The sequence below is a fragment of the Gasterosteus aculeatus genome, chromosome 13 (assembly GCF_964276395.1).
Source record: "Gasterosteus aculeatus chromosome 13, fGasAcu3.hap1.1, whole genome shotgun sequence".
NCBI lineage: Eukaryota > Metazoa > Chordata > Actinopteri > Perciformes > Gasterosteidae > Gasterosteus > Gasterosteus aculeatus.
The window spans coordinates 9413007-9431185 of record NC_135701.1 but is presented as its reverse complement, the minus strand read 5'-3'; the positions used below and the strand labels follow the sequence as shown (position 1 = coordinate 9431185).

At 41.9% G+C, this 18179-nt stretch overlaps 1 protein-coding gene across 2 annotated transcripts in view; it reads left to right on the top strand.

Annotated features, from left to right (window-relative positions):
• LOC120830846 (netrin receptor UNC5C) overlaps nucleotides 1–18179 on the top strand; it is a 147326-nt gene that overhangs the window by 86366 nt on the left and 42781 nt on the right. For both annotated transcript variants that reach the window (XM_040195792.2, XM_040195791.2), the window contains exons 3-4: nucleotides 1397–1540; nucleotides 9618–9721. In XM_040195792.2, coding sequence (XP_040051726.2) covers nucleotides 1397–1540; nucleotides 9618–9721 — 248 coding nt within the window. The remainder of the gene's footprint in view (nucleotides 1–1396; nucleotides 1541–9617; nucleotides 9722–18179) is intronic.

The window sequence follows — 18179 nt, the reverse complement described above, 5'->3', positions numbered from 1 at the left end:
GCCACTTTAGCTGACATTTTCTTAGCCTCTACCTTTCTTGCTGTGTCCCTTGCCTATTTTGTTTTAAGCTGTGAAGCCATAACAATGTCCCCTGTTTGCTGGTTTGCTCCATTGCCCAAATCCACTCTAGTTTTTTTTTTTATATTGTATTTGCTCTTTACCCCTTTTTTGCTTCCTCTCCCTGACTGGCTTTTATCTATTGTTGTGCCGGCAATACCTTCTGCAAGCTTTTTACTCCCTGCTTTACTTTCCTCTTTCCCATCTGTGCCATCAATGTTACTTGAATCGCCATATCTTCAATTCCCTCCGTTGCTTTCCACCTTTTCGTCAATCTTGATTGTTCAAAAGCTCAAAAGCCATGTCTCCCCATCTACCAGCTTGCCGACAACAAAGACTTTTGTTGCCTTTCTTACTCCTCCTCCTCTTGGGCTTCTCTTTAATTCTCTGGCCGCCCATTAATGGCCGAAAGTCCACTGCAGTCCTGCTGACTGGATTTCACTTTTTGCCTTTCCCTTTGTTCCCGTAGCCTCTGGGACAGCGTGCAGTCTCTCTATATGGTAGCTGGGATTTACTCAGAGTCTTCATGAGCAGTTGGCCCAAGTCAAATTTGTTGAGCCCCATGGAGAGTCTTGCTTGAGTCTTTGCAACGCTGCCGAACCTGTAATAAACTGCCGAAAACTTGTTTTCATATTATTTAGCCTGTCTGCCCCCCGCAAAGCCATTTTTATCTCCTTTCCGTTTCACATTTCATTGCCCTCTCCCGCCTCTTATTCCCACAAACCTTCCACTCACTGTGCGTCCGTCTCGCTATTCTCCATTAGTTCTACCAGTCTACCGTTTCTGTGATTTTCCTCTTTTCTTCCTAGTTTGTGAGCTTAACACTCTCTTTTATTTTTATTAGACCCTCTTTGTTCCCTCATCCTACTTAATACAATCCCTTATTCCTTTTCTTTGTCATTTCCACTATTTTCCCCATGTCTCTTTTTTGTTATTATCGTGAGTTTGTATTTTCCTCTGCCGTCCTCTGTGCTTCCTCACAGTCCCACTTGTTGGCTGCAGCTTTCACACCTTAAACGTATTCTTCACTGCTTTCAAAATACAACAGAAACGAGGGAATGGGAGAGCGGAGGGGGATAAGTGGTGGAGGTGCAAAAGAACAATCTCGCGAATTGTCCATTAAATCCAGAGTTAATCTAGTTTAAAAGAGCATATTGTTAATATATAATATTATATGTGTATGTATATGTATAAAAATCCTCACCACTTTTTCTTTATCTCCTTCTTAAACAAACATAAAAGCAAAATCACCAGATTATGATACTAAAGGCATTTGCTTTCTCTTGTGTAGCGGTGACAAAGGGAACTCATTTTAATTGGAATATTGTTTTTTCTGCAGGTCTGGTCGTAAGAGAAGCCACCATAGAAATCACACGGCAGCAGGTGGAGGAGCTGTTCGGCCCTGAAGATTACTGGTGTCAGTGCGTCGCCTGGAGCTCGGCTGGAACCACCAAGAGCCGCAAGGCGCACGTCCGCATTGCATGTGAGTACAATACTGAGAGCAGCACGGGAGGTTTATGACCAGCACGCGCTGTTACATTACATTACATTACATGTCATTTAGCGGACGCTTTTATCCAAAGGGACTTACAATAAGTGCATTCAACCATAGGGAAGCATGGAGAATGTGAATCATTGTTCTTACAAATAAGTTTTAACACACCGAACTCTTCTACAACATATAAGATATGGATAAATGTGGAAAAAAAGTAGACACAGCTAAATATATATTGAGATAATTATAGACCCTTGTTCATTGTTTTTTTGCTGAAAAAAATAACACACTAAATAAGTGTTTTTAATGTGCAGATTACTGCCATGAGATCTAGATTTTATCTAAAAAAGACTGTCTTTGGGTACAACCTTCAAAATAGTTTTCATAATGAATCCTAGAAAAGGGGGAATTTTTAAGTAGCCTCTCATTTTGGTTTGTAACTTCACCGTCAGTAGCTGCCTGTTATGGTCATGTGAAACAATTTATTTGACAACTGGGAGTCTGACTTTAAGGTCACCAGCAGAGCTCGGGCCAGATGAGACCAGGACACACTCAATATCACTCCGGCAGACGATGCTACGGTGAAACGCTGCGTACACGGCGATCACCTCGAGAAATGATTTCGGGATTGATGGAGCTAAACAACAGTCAGGGGGAAATAGAAAAGGTTGACTATTGCTGTGAGAATTCGACAGCTGACAGCTTTGCAGCAACCGAGTGGCGAGGGAGTTGAGATGTTTGATGGAAGTCGCCAAAGAAAACTTGTTTGTTCAATGTAACCCTCATATAACAAAATGGATTGTCCCGTCAAAGCTCCTTTCCCGATTCTGCGAATTGAACCCACAGCAGTTGTTTTCCAAGCTTCATTGCTCCGGTCGATTCAGCTATATAAGACAGCTGGGACTCATCTTGGGTTCTTAGTTTATAGAAGGGTCAAGCAGAAAATAAATACCAATAACATATATCCGTGGGATAGACTGACAGTTTGATTCTCCTTAAGTGATTGGAAAAGAACAACTGGGGGCTTTGACTGGAGTCCATTCAGACGCTCAACAAGCTGCACACATTCCCATATTGAACACCTCGGGAATCATTTTAACAGACATGTAACCTGGAAGTCTTATTCATTGTGCAGAAGGAAATCCATCATGTTGGTTTTCATTCAGGCTATTTTATTGGACTTTATTGGCTCATACTTTCACTCATGCAGGGCTTGGATGTGTCATTTATTCATGTGCTGACAATCTCATTTATTTCTCTTTGCATTTTGAAGGAAAATAACCAAAACATACAAATTATGCTTAGATATTTAATCCACTCTAAAACACTGAACCCATTATTAAAGTAAATATATAATTACAAAGATCCTAATTCACATTCCGCTTATGGCTCACTAAGTGCTTAGTGCCTAGGTAACCTGTGGTTGGCTTAATCTGAGCATATGTTCTGTAGACCACTTCACCTTTTTTTTTAAATGGTCCTGTACCAGATTATCTAGATGCAGTCAGTTTAAATCTGTACATTCATAGAGAAAATGAGCTGACTCGGGCTTACACAATGTTCAACGTGGTATTGGATTTTTACCTCAACAATGTGTTTCTCATTGAATTGGGCTTGTACGACCATCTTGATTCAGAACAGAGCCTCTCTTCTCTCTGCACAGCTTTGGTGTGTGTGAGGATGTTTTCCTGCCTGTCAGCAGAGAGTTGGTGACACAGTCAGAAAGATCCTTTCACTGTAAGCTCCACTAATAACATTCAAGAATGGAACGAGCCCCCCTGCGGGTGGAAGGAAAGCTGTGTAATTTGCTGTTCTTGGTTTAGGTCGGGTGTGATACATGCTGAGATACAGATGCAGGACAAGTTCTACAGGCTTTTGACTTCCTTTGAAACAACACATGAATGCAGACACAAGCACAGATACACATGATACATACTCAGATGTGAAGTATATATATATATATGAATGTATGGCTGTGTGTCTACATGGTTTTGTGTGTGTATCTCTATGTGTACCTTAGTAATATTCTTATAAATTAGCTACACTGTAATTTCTTCTGTATGACACTCCAGCTACCACTGCGCTCAATAACATTTAGCTAAAATTACATTGCAAACATACATCTTATTCTCTTAATTGCACTGTTCAAGGGCTGCCCAGTTTTAAAATTCCACTAAATTCTAAAATCTCACAGGGTGGAGACTATTTAAAACACATAAGACCTTGGAAGCTGGGTGGAGTGGTGGTGATGGAGGCTGCCTCGAGGAAGCCTGGAAGGCCCAATAGAGGAGAAAGAAAGATGACTTAACTCTTCTAGACTTCATGCTGTCTTTTTTTCACTGGTGCATCTCGTTCTTTTTTTCCGCGCTGTGTATTCTCCTTGTCTGCCTCTTCGTCCTTCACTTTCTGTCTTTTGTATTATAACAGTGATTTCCCCCGTAACCAGATCTGATTACACTCAGCCCCTTCTTGTGATAACCTTTTACTTCAAATCGACCCAACCTCCTGACCTACCCAGCTTTCCGCTCCTATTTGGATCTACTGTTGTGATTAAAATGCTTCCTGGCAGCTAGAGCTTGCTGAGCAAAATGTATTTTTTTTTTTTTACCGCACCACGCAATAGCAATTCAGCATTTCTCTCCTGTATTCCCATCTCCCCTTCCCACTCATTTCCGCTCTGCTTTTGTCCTTTCTTAGTTTTGTCTCCCTTTGCTCATGACGGTGTGCTCATTGGTTCGTTCTCTTACTTGCACACCCTGTGTTTTCACTCTGCAGCATCTCCTCCTGATGTAATTACTGTAGGATTAACATTTAAAGGCATAATGTGAAGACACGGTTTGTGGCTGGATAATGGCAATCAGTGTTGTGGCTGTCAAACACACAATCAGACATTTCTGAGTGATTGGTCCGTTGGGAGAAGGTCACTTCAGCCGGGTTTTGAGTGTGCACCCGAGAGCCTAATATGAGTTTATAAAGCAGGGGACACAAACAAACACCTCCACTCACGTACGCAGAGCTTCGCAGGTGCATACACATGAGGATAGCAAAATACCCCAAATGGCAAGCAGTGTCAGTTATGCTCTTTGGCCCCCACAGCTTTCTGGTCCAGTCTTTCTCCTTCATGGAGCAGCGACGTGTCAAGGTCAAACACACCCACACGCATGCACACACAAACAAACAACCAGAGACACACACGTTTCAGATGATGGCAATTTATTCTGCCACCTTGTACTGAGACATATGAGTGCAGAGCAATCAATAGTTCAGACACTCGGGAAGACAGCTGTGTCAACTGGAAAATGCCTGCAAGTGTATTTCTTCTGTTTTGTTTCTGATGCAAATGTCTCAGCTGCATGAGCGCATGTTTCCCTTTAAACATGGACCAAGGAAAACGAGGCTCAACAGGGATTTCTTGTGTCAGAGTTTTCAAAACCAAACTCTGCTACACACTTTACAACCGTAAAAGTGCGCAGTTGTAACCCAGCAACTGGGAAAAAAAGCTGCTGTATGTTAGCCAAACGTTCTCCTATGACACTTGCTTTGCAGAGCAGAAACCAAAATTGCCCAACAACCCAATGACATTTGGGCTTGTTTGGCTGAAATGGAATGTTTAGCGCTTTCACACGTACCAAAACACATTTGCAAACGCTATAGGTGGACAATTGTATGTGTTTTTCCCTGGATGACATCATCAAGATAGTTTTTCTTTCTGGCTCTGAATAAACTCTGAATAAACATTTTCATAGTAAGAACCCATAGTGCTTGTGTGGTTGTAAAGTCTCCCCATCGATGTAAGCCATTGAGCTCTTTCCCAGATGTGGAAGGACTGCTTCAGCACACTCTGAGCTCTTAAAGAGCTAAGCCAGTGTGTCGTTAACCACACACAAGTCAAGTTAATGTCCACGTGTGGTGAACCATAAGGTTGCCAAGGTGACTCCCTAACATGTCAATGTCAATTCTCCAGGTCAAGGGTCAGAAAAAAAAGAAGAAAGAATTTTCCAAAAGGGAGTGAATACAATGCAGTTGTTAAGCATTAACTACAAAGACCGATTAAATCAATGCATCGTCCAAGCTGAGGAACTCTATAGATGCTGAATTTTTAAAACAAATAATTAAATAAATTCATAAATGTCTGACTTTTCCAAGTCCAAGAGAAGGGAATGCTTCAGAGTGCCAGTGCAATGTCAGCTAAGAGGGTTGTGTACTCCATGGAATTACCTTGTCTGAAGTCAAGGGCTGATCACGGGCTGTGAAGTGTTGGAATGACAGCGTGTTTCTGGAGAGAGTGTTTCTTGAGGAAAGTGGAAAGAGACTCTAAAGTCCCTAAGAGAGAATGACTCAATGTCACAGAATAACCTCAGTTTATCCCCAAAGACTGAGGATGTACCCAACTATTATCTGCTCAAGCTCAGACCAAATGCTAAATGCCTTATAAAGTAAGGAAATATTGTCAATTATAAAACAAAAGCATCCATGATTTTTACATAAATTAACCACATCTATTGATATATTTCAAAACCTTTTTGATAAAAACAAAATAAATGGTTATCCAGCTTAAGATTTTACGCAGTGCAGAGTAGTTATTCAGTTACTTCTGAAAATGTCATGTCTCTTCTTAGCCAGACGGCATATATGTTCTCCTCGTCATTAGGTCCAGCAGGAACTCCTTCGGGGACTTTAAGTTTACTACAAATGTGCTTTAACTACAAATAAGTTGCATACATTTCTTGCTAATGTTCATTAAATGTTAATTACACGCCTGTGTGCGTTATCACTTACTAAATAATTTGGCCTTTACTAACCCAGAAGCATGATTGATTCCATTGGATGTGGATGTCCGACTGCTCCTGCCTGTGAGTTAAGGAGAATGTACTCTGCTGGCTTTTCATCTCCCAAAGAATCACACACTGCTCTTTATTGCTTGAGCAGCTCCGCCGGGGGAAACCGTTATGATTTAGAATTGGTTGCATGCAGGCGAAGCCACCCATTTTGGATAATTGGCCTGGAATGTGCTTAGGTAGCCGGAGGCAACGGACTCACCACGTAAATAAAAAACAGTTTTACATGAGCAGTGGAATTAGGTTCTAGAGGGAGACGGAGGGAAGCAGAGGGAAACGGATGGAGGACAGGAGAGAGGAAAAAGGAGTTTTTGTAAAAAAAAAAGGTAATATACGCACACTGCTTCATTGAGTACGCAGCATATAAGGTGGTTCACACTCTGTCACCCTCTTTACGAAGTTGTGCAGTGAATTCATCTCAGGTTTTGTTGTATTTCTGAAGCGGGACGGCGTTGGGGAGTGATGTGGGGTCAGTGAATTGATAGGACGCAGCTGTCCTTCCTCCCATGTGCACACATTTCCCCTAGGTACATATTTGCACACATGCACAAAAACACACACCTTCCATTGAGGTGAATTCTTGGTCTCCTGGCGCCGTGGACACACTGTCACGTTCCCTCATTCTCCAGAACACGCTCATAACCCGACTGGTACAAAGTTTGTCTGTCACGGCCCGCTAGTTCAGCAATGTGTGTGTGTGTGTGCGTTGTGTCAGCTCGTCCCTCGAGCGGTTTTCTTTAATCGCCTTTAATTTCATTCTCAATCTTCATGGAAATCAACTCTCACAACCAGCTCCTCAGTTCGCCCTCCCCCCCGTACTAATTAAGACCAGGAAATTGTTCCTGGAATCGGCCCGCATGAGAAAAGTACGTCTCACCCCTCAATCACTCCCACGCCCTGTGTAGTGGTTGCGTCGACGTGCACGGTCTCTGTGTGCGTGGTTGTTGGTCTCCATCCCCTGTGTGTATCTCCCTGTGACAGTATCTCACCGTCTCTTTGTCTTTGTGTGTCAGTGTGTGTACGCGTGTCTCTGCATGTTGTGTGGGAAGCCATGTGGTGGATTTAGGGCTAAAGCTTCGGGTGATTACTCCCATAATGAACCCTCATGCTCTGTTCAGGCTGTCACCCCCCCCACAGGGATTGACTGTATTATGAAGTTATCACTCAGCCTGTCCTCACATCACTCTTTTAGACAATTTAGCTCTCCACACGTAATACGATGGTGGTAAGAATTATATGTGTGAAATTGAACCTCGTCATTCAGGTGGGAAGTCGTCCTGGATCATTTGTGAAACGTAATATTATAACATTATAACCTTTGCTAGCGTAGATATGTACTACATACTGCATGCATATTAATAATATTGTATCAACCTCACATGATGATTTTTTTTTCTCTTTTGTTAGATGTGCATTTTAGAGCCTGACAAACACTTGCACTCATTTAACAACCAAAACCCACACTGAAGGTGTTAGTTGTCTCACCTTTAAAATAGATATTTATCCTTATGGTTTCTGGGCAACAGTATGCCCAGCGTTATTTAAACTACTACATTCAAATGCAACTATGTTCTATCTACCTTACACCTGTCTTCCCCAATTTCAATGTATGCGTAAACATACTTGGCCGATAAAGCTGATTCTGATTGTACAGTATTTGTAGCTATGTACACATTTGAATGGATAATCATTTTTTTTCACATGCTTTATCCAGATCACGTAGAGTCAGGTCAAAGATAAGATCGTAAACCTTTTGAGTTGTACCCAGAAGCTCGAACGAAAACAAATCAATCCCCTCCATATGGTCTCATTAAGAAATCCATCGCGGCATCAGAACAGCATCGCGAACAAAGTTGTCTGCTAATTCCCGCAACATTGCCACCCCTCTTGGGTCACAACTTGTTTTGCAGCCTTTTTTTTGTACGGCAGGCTAATTATTGCAACATGTGTTAAGCCCAGCTGGCAATATTGGGACGTATGCATTCAGTTTGCTCGTTGGCAGCTGACTAGGGAGGTGAACGGGAAAGTGAAAGATGGGCGTGAGAGTGAATGACATTACAGCTTCTGGAGAAGTTTATGAAAGTGAGTACTGAAAAAAAATGTACCCGGAAACAGTTGACAGGACAATACGACTCCACATAAGTGGATAAAGAGGTGTTTCCCTTTTGAACCACCTCCATAAAACTAAAATTCCCTCTTGTGTCTTAAGACGAATGTGATCTCGGAGAAAAATGTATTCGGCATAAAGATCCGTGAAAACAAAACTGTCCGTCCACCCATCCATGTTTTTACTCACGTCCTTCAACTCCTTCAATCCATCCTGCTTTCTTTTGTCTTTTCTGTCAGTATTATTGAAATGTCTCGTTCACTCATTTTTCCCTCCAAAATGCAAACAGCTGAGCCCGGTCTGAAACGCTCTGTTGAAGAGACGGCTCTGCGTTGCATTGCCGCTCTGTGATGCTGTCATTTACCACAGCATGTGGACCATCCGTTTTGAATGATTTATTGTCTTTGGCCTGCTTGAGATCCCCACACTCTGGCATGTCGATACAGAACGACAGCAGGGTTCAAATATTGGGCGTCGTTATTGGGAGGTGAGCATGACACAAAGCAGCCTGTGTTTAGTGCAGGGAGGATGATCCGTTTTATGTGTGTATGAAACAGTTTTAACTACATTTTTAACATTTGTATTTTGTATCTGGCAATGCGTTTGTATGTATCTGTGTGTGTGTGTGTGTGTGTGTGTACAGTACACACCCCTGTTTCCATTCTCTGGGTCTAAGAATATGCAGCTAAGTGTTCTAAAGTGACAGGAGAGTGGGAGAAGTCAACATGTGTATGACTTTAATTAACAACTCCAGAATTACTGTCTCATTGTTGCCACATGAGGTAATGAGTCCGTTTTACAGTGACATGGCACCAACTCCTAAATGGGCTCCCTGACTGCTGAATCCCGGGATGTTTCTGCAAAATAGCCTCCAACACAAGCCTGCTTTCTATTGGGCCTTTTTTCTTTGATCTGTGTGCTGATCTGGGAGCTTTTTCGCTGGCTACTTAAGCAAAAACGTCACCGCTGTATCATTAGACCTTCAATTGAATTAATATGATATCTAGTATCATTATGATGTATTCCCTACATTTATTTTGTAAAAGTGTCTCTGTCTTGCCCAGCAACCTGTCCTACAGCAGTTACTCAGTTCCCTGCACCTCTCTGTTTCTTTCCCCAGACCTGAAGAAGTCATTTGAACAGGAACCTCTAGGAAAGGAAGTATCTCTGGAGCAGGAAGTGCTGCTGCAGTGTCGCCCTCCGGAGGGCATCCCAGCTGCTGAGGTACGTGAAGCTTTGTTGAGAATTTCCTTTGAGGTGAATGTCAAGCAAGACATTTGATGAAGATGATAATGGATTTTTGGAAAATTATACAATGAGACAATGTAACTAAGACAAACAATAACTTAAATCGCACGTTTGTCCTGATTTTATAAAATCCTACAACATGTTTTCAGAAATATAAAGCGTGTGATCACAAACAGCATTCATGTTGTATCGGTACGGTGGAAGATCAGGGAAACAGCCCAAATCTGGTTTTGAGTGGCAGCAACTTGAAAGCACTTCAGCAACGAAGTAACACTGATCCAAAGTTAAACTTAGACTTAAAATGTCCCCCGAGAGCCAATTTGAATCGCAGCACACTTCTCAGAGTGAGGAATTTAGGCTAAACCTCTGCAGTCTCTCTTGCTGTACCCGAGCTTTGCGGAAAATAATGAGGATAATCAACGGAAGTAGTGCCGGCTTTCCTCCAAAGGGCCTGGGAGAAAGCAATTATGTACCTTTTTCATTAGCAGATGTTGATGACAAATGAACAGAAGTGCAGAGATTGAGGGGGAAACAGCACAACTAAATTAATTTAGGGGGGAATTTGGATTTGTGGGCCTGGTACGATAACCTCATCATTTCGGCCCTAAGACTGAACCAACCCAATGTGCTCAGAGGCTTCCAGCAACGCTAGTGATTCAAACCAGTGTGGATTTCCATCAAATACACTTGAACAGACGGGTGGTAAACAACTGCATACTTTACAAACACTCAATGTGAGAGAATATTGTGTACGTGTCACTGGATTGTCAGCATATAGACATTTTATTCATTCGCCCAATGTGCCGTGCAGTGAACCTCCACTTTGGGGGAGCCACACGTGTCACTTCCACTCCCCGCGGGCCGTAACTACAGTGAAGAACCTCATTCGCAATTCAGATATTTACTTTTCTGGTTTCATCTGGCTGCCTTCCCTCCTGAATGGATTAAAAGACATAATTTAATTTAGTTGGTCGCTTGGGAAGAGCAGCCAGGCACTTGGAGAGGGCTGCGCTGCCGGATAAGGAGTCTTTGAATCAGGTTTTCCTTCCTCAGGGTTTGATAGTCGTTTTCAATTGCTTCTAAGTACACAGGTCCCCCGAGAGAGGGGAGGGAGTGGGGGGATGGGGGAAGGCACTCAGAGTGACCGCTCAACAAAGCGAGCGAGCGTGTCTCAGGGAAAAGGGTGAGGTGAAGGTGGGGCAGAAAAATAATTATACAGAAGGTTTGGAATAACAGAGTGATCTTTTCCTGTCCTTCCATTTTCAGTTCAAGTTTAAACAAAATGATTTTCCCACTTAAAAAAAGGATTCTAGCACATCCATGTCGAAGCTGATTGGAAAGATTTAAAACCCGCTGGTTGTGGACTTTTCTGTTCTTTCTTTCTTCTTTTCTTTGCTCTCATCTTCTATTTCATCTTTCTCAAACTGGCGTTTAGACGCGCTCACGAACCTTTCGGAGACAACCAGCTTTTTCTATTTGATTGATGAGGTCGCGGTGTCTTCTGACCTCTCTAAAAATGTCCTAATATTAGCGAGGGAGATCGCCTTGTCGACCAGTTGACCACTGTTGTAAAGTTGTCAGTGTGACGGGGTTGGTGCCCTGACACGTGATACCTGAATCGTCCAGCTGGCATCACGTGGCTGTCAACATGCCCCACCATGAGCATCGACTCCTTCAACACGCTCACACACACATTGAAGTATGACTTAAGAACTCTGAGGGTCCGATCGTAACTGCTGGACCACCGTTATCCTTTAGAGGTCAAGGTCAAACCAAACCAAGGTTACTAAGAATATGACTCCGGACCAACCAATCAACCCTTATTTCCTTTTCCTTTTCCTCCGACAGTTCTGCTCTTGTCATCAGTCAGTCTCTCTCCTCTCTCTTTCAATCTAAAACTCCAGGGAGACACAATTTGAGGCATTGTGAAAATCCTTGAGAAACATCTAAATCTCTTTAGACTGATGGGAAGCCTTTAAAAGCTGATGGAAAGCTATTGGATTCAGCACGGAGGGTTTGACAGTTCACCAGAGAAAAAGCCTTATGGACACAGTGGGTGAATTCACCGAGTGCAGCACAATGTTCCCTTTCATTGAAAAGTGTAGTTCAATTAGATTATTTACTTTTATATTTATATACAACTTGCTTGTCTACGGAACATCGAGCATTGACAGCAAGATCTTTTTTTTTTTTAAATGAGTAAGAATGACCTCATAGGCCAGGCACAGTCTACTGGTTAGATACTTGTGTGTGTGTGTGCGTGTGTGTGTGTGTAAAAGACAGAGAGACTGAAAGTGTCTGTGCGAATATTTGTGTGTGTGTGTGCCTGCGTCTGTCTCCGCATGTGAGTGATGACCCCAGCTGCAGCTAAATAAACACATCAGTGTGTGGTGACAGGGACTCCACATGTCTACATCTAACACTCTCACACACACACAGACACACACACACAGTCAGACAGTAACTGGATATGTGTCTGCAGCCTGATCAAGTTCCTGTCACATTCTTAACCACTCAATCACACTTAAATTAGAGCAAGTTATCCACTTGTAACGGCTTATGAGCAACCTATACGTTATGTAGTTTTAGAGACAGCTTTTAGTGAGAAGTTTATGATATATATATAGTACTATATTTATATCGCAATAACATTTGCTTGTGAAATGAAGGCGGGGTTGGGATTTAGACTCCGGCTCCAACTTCCAAATCCTCCGGCATTCAGCGCTGTTTGTCTTGCTCAAGCTTCCTCTAGCAGGACTCGCATCCAGCTGGCAGCTCTGAGGTTGCTTTTACGTCGCTGATCACAGCCAGCAACTGAAAAGTTTGTATTTATAGCATATCCGCCATATAACCGGCAAGTAGCTGGCAAACTCCCGCTATTTAAACATGTGTTTGTGGGAATCCAGGAGGCACAGCCACACCTCATCCTGACACACACACATTTTAGCCTCCATCACAGGGAATATCGATGCCTTTTTTCCGCTAATGACTTTCTGCGTCAAACAGTGTGTGAATGAGCCGCGTGTGTTTGTGCATGGGCACGTTGTCTCTCGGGTAGCGCAGATGACTCTGTGTGATGCAAATCGTGGCAGACTTTTCTGTCCGATGGCATCAGTGGTGCAGTACTGCTGAAGCGCTACTGGCCACCTCGCTCCCACGGTCACACAGTTCACTTCAGGCCCTGGAGTCAGAGTGGTTAATCTGTCTTATGACGATGACGTTTACTTGCAGAGACTATCTGGAGGTTACAACATCGGTGGTCGCGGAGCGCTTGAAATGGACAGTGAAGGTGGCAGTGTGAATTAAACTGTCTAACAAAGAAGACATCCAGCCTTACTGCGCCCAGAGATGAAAGCAGATCCATCCATTATCTTTTAGTGCTAAACCGCTTTCAAACCGCATTGACGAATGCTTTAAATGCTGCGAGATGAAGGATATGCAAGTTCTGAATAGTCAAAACACCTCTGAACGCACCCTTTCATAAAAAGCTCCATAAACGGATTTAAAGGCAAAGCATATCCTTTATCCATCAAAGACACGCTACCAGAATGCTTTTTTCATTTACTTCTTAATAGATGAATTGTAATACATCCAAATGGAAATGAATTATCTATGATTATAATTTGTTTTATCAAATAAAGCCCTGGATCTTCCCTTCGCTTTGCAAAATGTTGTGACCACCATACCAGAAGAATCATACGTGTCTGCGTGTGTGTTTATGTGCTCAAAAACAATTTATATAATGCTGCTTCGCCGATAGATCCTTACCTTAATCCTCTTTGAGCGAGCGCTGTAAGCCCCACAGCTCATCTCCCATCACATTTTACCTTGATCCTCAACCTCTGTCAGAAATCATCACCCTAATCCACAGATTAGTCAGCAATCTCTTTTTTACCGGAGAGAATGATTGAAATGGTGTTAACATTATTAAAATGTTGGTGCGATGGTCTATAACTGCAGAGTAATTTACAAATGCGGCGGATGGAAGGAAGAGCGGCTGCCGTGCTGAAAAGGTATTTCCGTTTACTGTCGGTGTTGTCGAGAGGGATTTCCTCTTCACCCATGAACACATTTACCGTGAGCTTTATCTCTTTGAGTCCTTGACTCCTTCTACTGGAAAGAGGCGCATTCTTTTACTTTACCAGTTTGTATTTTTGAAAAGATTTGTCACACTTGCATACAGTTGCACACAGGAAGAGGGAGAAGACATGCACATGTTCACATTTCTCGTGAGCTGTGATTGTAGGGGCTTTGAGGGGTCTGCGTCAGTAGATTCACACAGCAGCAGACTGCAGAACTGCATTGGATTGGATTGGACTGCATTTTTTTTCTGTTCTCAATCTCCTCACTGGTTTATTGGCTTATTTCTTTACAGTCAACACGTTTTCTCTGTCCGGTTTTATTTATATGAAATAAAATGACCCAACCCAGACATTTATCTTAACTTTCTCACAACTGGAAACATTCTGCTATTCCAGCAGTGACTGTAACTGAGAGGACAGTACGTCTGTTGATCCTTAAGGTCATTTAAGGAAACTTACAATTACAGTTCAAAAAGGGAAGCGCCTCGTCACATTTAGGCACGCTGGCTTTTGTCTCCGACGACTCGCCCTGTGTTATTTTCCTCAGTCCTCATAGAATGCAGGAAGTCTGTAGGCCAGTGATCATGTGCGGTTTCACTTCTGCGGTCTAAAGGGTCGTAGCGCTTTGAGACTGGGAGGTTTGAGTGGGTGCCTGACTGGAGTGGGACATAATGAAGGCGTTTGCGCGGATCCCCTCCACACACCCTTAATTAGGAGAAACTACTCTCTCCCCTTTCATTACCCGTCCAAAGGCCCTCGCAACACCATGCGACGGTCCACCTTTGTAATTAACCCTGTTTTAGTGTCTTCCTGGCAGTGACACAGAGCGGGTATTTAATGTGCTGGTGTTGACATGCTGACCCTTTAGGAATCAGGAACCAGGAAACATTTATTGCCATATTATGTCAGACATACAAGGAATTTTACTTGGCGGTTGGTGCATAACAGCAGACAGTACAATGGACGACAAGACAACAGTGCAAGAGGAATAAAATAAGGCTATGGCTTAGTTTGAAAATAAAGGAATAAAAGTTATATAATTACTAAATAATAATAATAATATATTAATAATAAAAGTTAAAGTTAAAAAGTTAAAAATATTTAGAAATCAAAAATAAAGTGTGCAGTGTGAAGAAAGTGACCGCTGGAATGTCAGAGTTACTCTTTTTTTCATAATGAATGCTTATCTGTTCACCGTTTCCATTGTTTTTCTGCATTATTTTAAACCCTGCAGCTTTCCATCTCAGCTATACTGATGTCTCCATTTCCGTTCGCGTCTTTTCACACTGTCGAGTCTCGTGCTTTTTTCTAAACTTTGTCTCTCTGGCTTTGTCACTGTGGCTGCATCTCACGCTCCCGTCTCTCCTGACTGAGTTGTGAGACGCAGCTTTGGATTGATGGTGACGTGCCAGTGGAGAGTGCACTGCGCTGTCAGCCGGTGAGGCCGCGCTGCCCTTCGGCGGTCCTGACTGTGTTGTCGTGGATGAATGAACGCACTGGTTCGACACTCAAATGACAAAACGGTGTTCTGTTCTGTAAAGTTGTATGAGTTTAGGAGTTGTCAAACCTTTTGGGAGATTTTTGTGGACCACAACATTTCTTGAAATTTGTAAAGCTGTGCTCCCGGGCCTCTAAATGGGGTAAGACATATATTATTATATATTTAGATTAGATATTGCTAGAAACAATCAAGAGACAATTTCATACACTCGAGCAATTGGAACAGTAAATTCCTCATTTATGACCATAGACTTAAAAGCTTTAATAAGGCAGCGCTTTGAATAATTGTCACCAATTAATTGCTTTTCCGTTACATCAATATTCAGTTAAATAGTCTTCAGTGAATTACTATGAGAGGTCACAGTCAGAGCAATTCCTATTTAATAAATGTGACTGTGTTGAGAACAAAACTTGTGATGACAGACAATATGTTTTTTAATGATATGTGATCATAACATATATTTGATACAATACAGTTGTTCCTTTAACACCACGTCTAATGTGTTTTGTAGCATTGAATCTAATGTGATTGAGTTTCTGCTCAGCTATAATAACGATATTGCTGCTCACCAACTAGAAATGTATGGAATCATTGACTTCAGAAGAATAATGCTTCAAAGGTAGACAGCTTCAGTCTTACTTAAGTGTGACCTTGTGGAGGATGTACAGTACATCACTTAGAGATAAGATGCTCATTTAGATCTTTTGGGAACCATAAAGAGAGAATCTGCTCCTTATGATGGCACATGCATTATTTTAGCCAGTCGAAGCTATAAAATCAATGCTGCAGCTTCATGTTTAGCAATGCCAAGTTGTTTTAAAGACATTCATGGTTGACTAATGCAGGTTCATATTTGTGCTGATGTTTTTGTGAAGGATAAACACATCTAGCCTCATAGTGTAGCCTACTGTCAATAAAAAATCTATATCATCAACTTAGTCACCAAAAAGAACAACTCTGGAAAAACCCAATTGGCAATAAATAAGTCCTGAAAGGCCAACTTTAATATATTGAGCTCCGTGTCCAATATGTTTGAGACCCTTTCATTACCGCGCCCTCTGTGACGAAACCATCATAGGGACACTGCATATACTGCATTTGCAGTTCAACTTGGACATTGATCCCACTCTGAATGTGATTTAAATAGACTGTGTTCTACACGTATATTTAGCTATTTGTGCTACATGATCATACTTCACTGTACATCCCTCAACAAAATGCTACACCAACAAACAGGGAGGTCCCCCATCGTTCAGCTGACCCGGCTAATAAAGCAAAGCTGATTTTGTTATTGGGCGGTTTTAATAACACTGGAGAGCTGGAGAGTCAATTAAAAAGGATTAGCATGCCCCCAATCAGCTCAGAACCTCTTCATGCTTTAATAATTATGGAGTGTCATCAGCACTCCTACACTGTTCAGTGAATCATCTTTGACATGCGCGCACATACACACACGCAAACACACACATGCACACAGAAGGTAACTTGAATCAATGACTACACAGATACTCTGTCTTAGAAAAGTACTGAAATGGTTAGTTTCTGTCTCATAACACATCTGCACATAATATACTGTATGATTTTCATGTCTTCATGCACAGACATCATGTCATTTTTAGGAGTAATTAAAGGGGTTTTGGTTTTAGTGTATTTTTGTCTTTTTAAACCTGTAGGAAGTAATGTGTACCTTCTCAATCTTCATGGAAGATTTAGCATGACACAACTATTGGCGTGAAAAATGCATCACACTGATACACTTTTACCTCATTGACCCGGAACCATTCACGGGGCTGCTCCATAATTTAACAAGCTGTCAATCATTTCAACACTGGCGAGTCAGTTTAACAGACTGTTTTTAAAGTCTTAAGGAAACACAGTATCTCCTAAAGGAGGCTTGATGTGTCTCATGTTTAGGCATTCAGACAATTATAAAAAATAGTTGGTATGGGTATTTTAATTTTTTCCGGCCTTAAATTTAAAAAATATATTCATGCTTGGATCGGAATCTTACACTCAATGTGTGACAGTTTTGTGCAACGATTTCCATCACAATAGTTTACACAGCTCACATGAAATCTGAATGCTAAATATCTCAAGATCAAATATTTTCGTGTGACATTCAGGGCTTTATATCAAGAACTCAAAGGACACCAAGGTGTTTTCAACCAGAGGAACAGGTTTATTCTTCTAATTTTCTGGCTTTCAGTTCTTCATAGAAAGTATTTCCCTTTTGAACTTTTCCCTGGTGATGTTTGAGGTGTTGACTGTAGCTGTTACTGGGTCAGCATCTGTTCGGGGAAACGTTTTTCCCCAACATGTCTGAGCTGTTGAGTGGATTTGGATGTTTTTCTGTCTTGCCTCTTCTTCTAATGATTGGAGCCCAGGGTCTCATTTCAACTTTCCATCCCCAACTCTCACTCACCCCAAACTGTCATCTGTTGTTGCCTTTTTCCCTCCCTTCAGCTAGCACGGCTTCTCAGTCTGAACGGTTTTATATTTACTGTTTGTTGAAATATTTCAATCATTTATCTGAATTAGTAAGCAATTATTAGGATAATACAACCTTCAAACCATCTTAACATCCCTTGCAAATTTTTTATGATTAGGTTTCACTCGTTCATCAACTTTGAAATTAAAATAATGCAAAGTGCTTCTTTCTTGGAAACTTGGAAATGACCAATTTGCACTGCCAAGCCTTGACCTTTGCCCCCTGCCGCCTATATGCCCTATTCCATGCTCTTAAACGTCTATGACGTTTCTTTACTTATTTACTTCATGCACATCTCCTTTTCCCGTCTTCTCACCAACCGCATGCACCACATAGAACAGAACCTAACGATCCTCTAAAGCG